Below are 7,746 nucleotides of genomic sequence, written 5' to 3'. Positions count from 1 at the left end.
CCAAATTGGTTTTTCCTGGAAGTTCTTCAGCCATCGACCTAACTCCGCCACACACCTTGCATCTCAACGCCAACCAATGCCCGTGTGCAATTGTGCACCCGATTGCCACAACTCATCCTTATCCATGGCAGTGCGGTAATACCATGAGGATACTTCTTGTCTTCTAGAGAACATCATCTTCTCTCATAGAGAGAGCAACCAGAGATCTTCTCCTTCAACACCTTGTGCAAACCTGATTGTATCAACACATCTTTGACTTGTATTTGCCACAAGCCAAAATTGATTTTTCCATCAAATTTCTCTATTTCAAGCTTCACAGCACTTGAATATCCTAACATTGTTGCAACTGTATACTGGAATAGTATAACTCAACCGTGCACTAGGAAGGGTCCCCAGGAAAGAGAGGTGGGTCACAATGGACACACTTAAATACCAGGTCTTTCCTTAGCCAGAACCTTTCCAAACTGCACTCTCACAGTGTCACACTGCCTTCCAGCAACAACAACAGCAACCAAAGATCAACCTCAAGTCACAGGACAAAATTCTTTTCTGATGTGGAAGGTCAGACTAGGCTGCAACCACAGAGCATACTAAGAATAAATCCCATCGAACCGAAGCTCTGATACCACTTGTTGGGAATAAGACACCATTTCCCCTTGAGAAAACACCTTTGACAGAGAAATAAAATAGACACAAACACAACACAAGAATTTAACGTGGAAACTCCAATTACCGGAGAAAAAACCACGGCCGTTGTCAAATGACAACCAGAGAATATCACTATGTGAAAATTGTTACAACACATAGACTTCTTTCTCTCACCGGCACCCCAGTACACCCACACTCTCTCAAAGCAAATATCTAATTACACCTCACAACACTCTCTAATCAAAGAGTATAGAGGAAAAGAAAAATCAGATACAAGCTTAAAGTGTTTCTGACTGGTACAAAAACAAATGGAGAACTTAGTCTCATATTTATAGCTTAGGCCACCCACTCCATTTGCTATCCTGAGCAATGTGGGACTAATTCAACCAAATCCTAACACGTGCATTGGTGTAGACCACGTTGGCCACCCCTCTCGTGGCCTGGGATAGTGACGAGATTCCCCTTTTATAGATTTTGCTGGATTATCTTATCTTTGTGGAAGGAAATTTCACTTCATATAATTTTAAAAAATGATTAAAAGATAAAAATAGTCCCAAATCATTAAAATGACGAAAATATTTTTAAATTAATTGTATTAGACCCGTTAAAAATCCAAACACTATGTTAAAACAGTTAACTACTAAGATTTCATTACCATCAATGTTATTAGACTTTATTAATTATGAGTGAATCAATAATTTAATCTTTTGATTCCATAATATTATTACAAAATATTCTTATTTTTTATTTTCAAAATACCGTTCATTCAAAATGTATATTCTAACCTATTAAAATACACAACTAAAGTATATACAATTTCAGCTACAAAATATTATTACTATTATTACAAAATATTCTTATGGAAATAATTAACATTCAATTTTAGTTTTACTGTTTTTTTTTTAATAGTTACAATTAGTTAAATTTTATTTCCTAATATTACACCTATCGTCATCTTCTATCTCAACCCTTAAAAATGATTCAAGCCAAAATAAGCCTGTTTAATTTCAACTCATTAACATTAAATTGAATGAAAGTTTTTTACTTTGACATTTAAATTTATATATTAACACATTGGTACTTGAATTTGGATAAATTCAACTTATTAAGTCGTGATAAATCAGCCCAATTATATATATAAATCTCATAAGTGAGCATCCATGTAAAAAATCATTTCCAAAAGTAAATATATATATTGTTTACATATAACCTTAGACTAAATATTTTAATATCTTACATTCCTCTCTAAAGTGAACAATTCATAGGAACAATTTCCTTTCCCATCTAAGAATTTTATAAGAACAATTAATACATTCCAATATTTATGATCAAAAGCGATATCTTTGTGTCATTGAATCGTGTCTTGAGTTGACTTCATGACTATCAACTTCAAACTATACACTAATTGACGATTGTAATAAAGGAGTTCAAGAGTAAAATTTGTAGGTCTTAGCTTTGATTATGATTGTTCTCAATCCTCCAATTGGTGATATAATCATTAACAATACGCCAAGCACAATGCAGATCTGCAATGATAAATAGAGCATCATTGTTAAACAAAGGGCTTAATTAATATAAATTGTGAACAAATAGTAACTTAGACAAAACCAAAATTAAACATACCCAGTTAGTCCACCAAGACAAACTATATTTCTTTGGTTTGTAGATTATAAGCCACATGATGCAAGGTAGCTGAAAAGTTTAAAGAACAATCCATTAATCAAAATTATTACAACAACAACAACAATAATAATAAAATTGTTAAGTAGTCATAACTTACATAGTATGTTGTTGGAGCGAAAGCAAACCCTCCAAAAAATCCAAGGAGTCCATCAAAAAATGGAAAGGTAACTGCAATGAACATTGTGAATGCTGGAAAAAGAAAAAGAAATGTCATTGTCTAACATATATATAAATATTCATATGTACTTTTATTGAATAATTTAAAAAATGATTTAAAGATATAATATTAAAGTTTTTATGATTAAAAAATTAAGTTATATCCTTGTTGACCTTCCAAAAAAAATAACATAATAAAAATAGAAAAATAGAAATATACATTGTTCATGCATATATCTACATAGTTGTTTAAATTTTTAAGATAAACAATATCACAATTCATTGTATCACACATATAAAAGTAAAATGCAATAATTGAAGTGAGATCATAGCTAGCAAATAAAAAAAGGACTAAAGTTATAAATAAATTTTTAATAACTTATATTTTAGAGAGATTAGTTTTAAAAAAAAATTAATAAAATCTTTTAGAATAACAAATGTGAATAAATTAGTTCAAATTAAAACCTTCTATCATAATTATATGGGAAAGTATGAGGAGCCAATAAAATATTTGTACAATGCGTACAATGGAGGTTTAGAGAGTATTAGAGATATAACCATTAGTATTACTTTTTTCCATCAGCGTAAGCTTTTGAGATGAGTGATATCATGACATGGTATTAAAGTTTTAGATCCGAAAGGTCAAGAGTTCGATCCGGATGATTATTCTAAATATTATGGGTGATGTTGATTTTGTAACTTATATAATCTATTGTACACATTGTACATGTGTACAAATAAGGTATTGGCTCCCTAACAGGACTCTAGTAATAAGAAAATTTAGATTACTTAGATTTATTAGTGTGAAGAAGAATGAAGTTATTACTTACCAACATATATATTACGTGCAACAAAACGAAGCGTTGTGGTTGGTTTGAACTTGAGTATTTTGACGAGCAAAGTTTCAATCATGTCAAACACTGGCATCGCATAAACCTGATAGCTTCCAATCACATGAATAACAACAAACATGTTCGCCATTGCAATAAGCCAAGCTGGTTTCTCCAACGAGACGAGGATATCAGAGTCAACTGAATTCCCAAACATCCAATAACCAATGAAAGCAACAGGGAAGTAGCAGAGAGCCACCACTATGTAGGCCACAACCACTCCTCTCCACATTGCAATCTTCGACGGCTTCTCCGCCGTCGACGGAATTGTTGCTTGGATTTCAAGCACCACGTTGTGCCCCGCATAGGCAAATGCCACACTTCCAAGGGCATTAAAGAAATTAAATACTGTTCCTGCTGCGCTACCGGATTTGTAACCGTATTGCACGTTTTCTTGAACTCCCTTGTCCACAGAAGCCGCCCAAGCAATTGTAGAGTAACTGTAACAAAAAATTCAACCATCCTTAATACACAATTTGCTTTCAAAGTTTCAAGTTAGTCGCTACGTATTTATATATAAATATATATATTATTTAACTTATTTTTAATATATATTTTGTATTTTATTATAATTCAGTTTTTATATTGGGCCTAAAGCCCAAAAATATTTTTTTGAAAGCATGTACTGTCAGCATACAAAAAATATAATCTGAATCATACTCAGAGAATTTTATATAAACTAATTTTATAGTGTCTATGAATTGATACCTAAATTATTTTTTTAGTTAGTTTTAAATTTTAAAAAATTATTTATTTTTATACCTTTTAAATTAAATATTAATTTTAAAATTTTTTTTAATAAATTAGACATTACATTTTAGACACCATAACAATCCTCTCCGGTGGAAATTCAGGTGCAGTCGACTTCACGTGAAGTTGATAACTGAGGGTTGTTAAATAATTTGACTGATTTGACTAAATTTTTATTTAACGACTCTCAGCAATCAACTTTACGTAAAATTGACTGCACATGATGTCTCACCATCCTCTCCTGTATAGTTATACCTTAGGGACATGACAGCGGCTGCCAAGGAAACACCAGAAAGGGAATTGAAGTTTGGGAGATGAGAGAGTACAAAGTGAACAGAGGCAAATATCATAATGAAAAAGGTCAATTTGATTTTCTTGCAGCTTGGACACACAGTATCATGGAACTTCTTCAATGAGGTTCCTCCTGTTACCATGTATATAATGTTCGTTGCAACTTCAACCACAAGTTGTTGAGGCACCACAATATATAACCCTAGCTTTTCACCAAATGCATGCTGACCCAGTTCATGATATCTGTCGAATCGTTTTCCCGGAACCATTTCGTGCATCTCAACCATTTGCCATAGTGTGTATAGAGTGATGATCCATGATAGGACCATTATTACAACCCCAGGACCCCTGCATAAATATATACAAATATACGGTGACTGATTTTTATTTTAAAAAAATAATTGGTGTAGATACAAGAATGCAAGTTGAGTTTTTTTTTTTTTTACCATCCAAGCTGTGACATTGCATAGGGGAGACTAAGAACACCAGCTCCAACCATGGCAGTGATATTGTGAAAAGCTGAATACCACCATTTTGCATTCCTTTCAGATGCAATTGGAAGCCACTCATCAATTTGCCTCTCCCTCTCTGATTTTTCTACATTCTGTTTTAATTTTGTCAACAACCAATTGTAAAATTAGCCTCTGATTTAAGCTAAATATATAATACATATGCTTAATTGTGTTTACATATTTACTAACATAGATAGTTAGATACTATGGTTTTAAATTGAACCAAACAATAATCCAATTAGTTCGATTCGTTAAAAAAAAATAGTTAATCTGTCTGATTCTGATAATTCTTTTGACACTATATGTAGTCTATATATTTCTATAATATTTTTAGTACTAACAAATTATTTTTAAGATGAATATTTTAAAGAAATAAGAAAAAGATTAATCTCTTCAGAATGGACAATAGTAGTGTAACAAATCCTTTATCTCTAAATAACACCTTCAGACAGTTGAAGTTGTCACCTAATAAATTATATTATTATGGAATGGTCAAATGCAACAGAATTAATTGTGGATACAACACTATATAGAAATAAGACAGAGGAAAAGGCTAAATTTGTTGCCATGTAAAGTGATTATTCTTTTTTTGTTATCTTCTAAGGATATGCATTTTTTTAAATGTTCTTAGCTCTCATTCTCAAAAGATGCCTAAATACTTATCTCACTATTTGCCTATTTGATTGGTCGACAATTTTGACTTTGACGAGGCTCAGCAAACATTTCAATATGAGTATATGACTTTGACTAATGAAAAAGTAATTCTTTTTATCTAGAGTTTTATTAGAAGCATTGGTGCAACTGTTTTTTTTTTTTTTTTTCTTTCCTTCTAAAAGGCCAGCTATAGTGAGAACTGAGAAACATTAACAAAAGAAATGCTCATGTTGTTAATTATTTTCCGTAAAATAATTTTAAAAGAATGATATTAATAAAATAAATAACAATTATAGTGAGAAATACCATATAGAGATTAATTCCTATCAACTATTAGTCAATGGAAATGCAGAAAAATAATAAAAAATCGTAGCACGTACTTATTTTAATAGATAAACAACTTTTTTTTTTATTTCATATATTTCCTATATGAGAGAAAATGAGAATATATAAGCAGGATTTTTCTGAAATACTAAAGAATATTATCCTTCCAAAATAAATAAGATGAAAACTTAGGTGAAGTCGACTTTAGTGAAGTGGATATCTGAGAGTCATTAAATAAAAATTTAGTCAAATCATCTAATGGCTCTCAAGTATTAACTTCACGTGAAGTTGATTGCACCTGAATTTTCACCAATAAATAAATAAATAAAGGAAGTGCCACAAATTGGAGATTATTGACAATTTTGTTCATTGTGGAGACAATTTTATGTTGGGCTCCACTTGCATGAGTTATCAAAGAGAGACATTTTGGGCAGCACTTTTTTATTTTTTATGCTATACAAAAACAACAACTCTAAGAGACTAAGACAACAACTACACAATAATTATTTAGAAAAACTTATGAAGATAAGTCATATTGGACGTAGTTAATTATAAATTTGACATCCAATTTGTGATGTTAATATTGTATAATATAAATGTTTAGTTGTTTATAATATATTATGGGAAAATTTCTCACCCTTATTAAGCATATAAGAGATATTTATATTTAAAGCTTGTTGACTTTTATATAAACTCATACGTGTTATGCATATGTATTTCTAGTTTGACTTGTATAACGTTTTTAAATCATCTTATGTAGTCATGTGTGTATTTAATCCAATTTTTTTAAGTTAAAGGAATCTTGTCATCTTAAGACACATGTACGTGTATGGTTTATTACTAGGTGACGTATGAAGAGTGTTACTATTAGTAAATACTTCTGTATTTAATTAAATATTATTATTATTATTACTATTTTACCCCCAGTGACATGTGTTCTAAGAAACTAAAATGGTGAGTAATAAATAGAGAAATATCAACAAAAATAAAAGGCAAAATAATGGACGAGATGAACATTATTATTGGAAATTCATAATATTACTAGCTATATATATAGCTCATAGAATTATATATTAAATTATTAACCTAATATAAATTAAATACGTTGAAGAACAATAATAAAAGCTTATGTATATAGAAACTACTCACAGTTTTGTTATTGTGACCATTTGATGCTTCAATTTCCATAGCTGCTGGTGGAGAGAGAGAGAGAGAGCAATTCAGATAATATATATGGTGTGTTCTTGTTTGCTTAGGAAAATTGGGTGTGGCCCTTCTAAGCTTTGAAAAACTTATAATGTTTCAATATTTATAGATAGAGATATATTATAGCATTACATGGCAGTTTCTTAATATTTATTTTTTTGAAAAATAAAATAAAACTTCACAAGAAGAGAATGAAAGTCTAAAAAAGTGAGAGTTCTTAGACGTGACGTTTGTCATCTCTGAAAATCATGAATTGAAAAATAATCATGTTGATTTTTAAGAGGTCATACATTGACTTTTCAGATTTTTATTTTATTTTATTTTATTGGTGATGTATATATGTTTAGTTTCTTTGTTATGACTCATGTGATACAAATTTCGTCGAAATGCAACACTATTCATTTATTTATTTTTTGCAGGGACCGTGTTTATTTAGAAAAATCAGCGTTAGATTTCAATTCACCATTGCACAAATGGTTGATTAAGGTTGGTTTACTATTCATTCACTACAAAAAGAAATAGAAGAAATTAAAAAAGGTTGGTTCATTCAGAGCAAGAGATATCATTTTTGAGTAATGTTAGGGAATTAATATTATAATAACTAATATAATTTCAATTAATATTATAGCAGT

At 30.4% G+C, this 7,746-nt stretch overlaps 1 protein-coding gene across 1 annotated transcript; it reads right to left on the bottom strand.

The window, feature by feature from the left end:
• Nucleotides 1–1,782: 1,782 nt before the first annotated feature.
• Nucleotides 1,783–7,216, bottom strand: LOC112784962 (lysine histidine transporter 1). The gene is made up of 7 exons (XM_025828350.3): nt 7,058–7,216; nt 4,865–5,022; nt 4,383–4,766; nt 3,318–3,817; nt 2,429–2,520; nt 2,272–2,340; nt 1,783–2,174 (listed from the first exon to the last, which is right to left on the bottom strand). The coding sequence occupies exons 1-7, from the start codon at nt 7,094–7,096 to the stop codon at nt 2,076–2,078; spliced, it is 1,341 nt and encodes a 446-aa protein (XP_025684135.1). The 5' UTR covers nt 7,097–7,216; the 3' UTR covers nt 1,783–2,075.
• Between the last annotated feature and the right edge of the window lie 530 nt (nt 7,217–7,746).

The sequence above is a fragment of the Arachis hypogaea genome, chromosome 20 (assembly GCF_003086295.3).
Source record: "Arachis hypogaea cultivar Tifrunner chromosome 20, arahy.Tifrunner.gnm2.J5K5, whole genome shotgun sequence".
Lineage (NCBI taxonomy): Eukaryota > Viridiplantae > Streptophyta > Magnoliopsida > Fabales > Fabaceae > Arachis > Arachis hypogaea.
The sequence above is the reverse complement of the archived record's forward strand: the minus strand, read 5'-3'. Positions and strand labels throughout refer to the sequence as shown.

What these genes read in the sequence shown, in the direction of transcription:
- LOC112784962 (XM_025828350.3), bottom strand. Translation starts at nt 7,096, where the DNA reads ATGGAAATTGAAGCATCAAATGGTCACAATAACAAAACT. An exon ending in GCAATGTCACAGCTTGGATG is followed by an intron (nt 4,767 to 4,864) that starts GTAAAAAAAAAA and finishes ATATTTATGCAG; the next exon opens with GGGTCCTGGGGTTGTAATAA. An exon ending in TGTCTTGGTGGACTAACTGG is followed by an intron (nt 2,175 to 2,271) that starts GTATGTTTAATT and finishes TTATCATTGCAG; the next exon opens with ATCTGCATTGTGCTTGGCGT.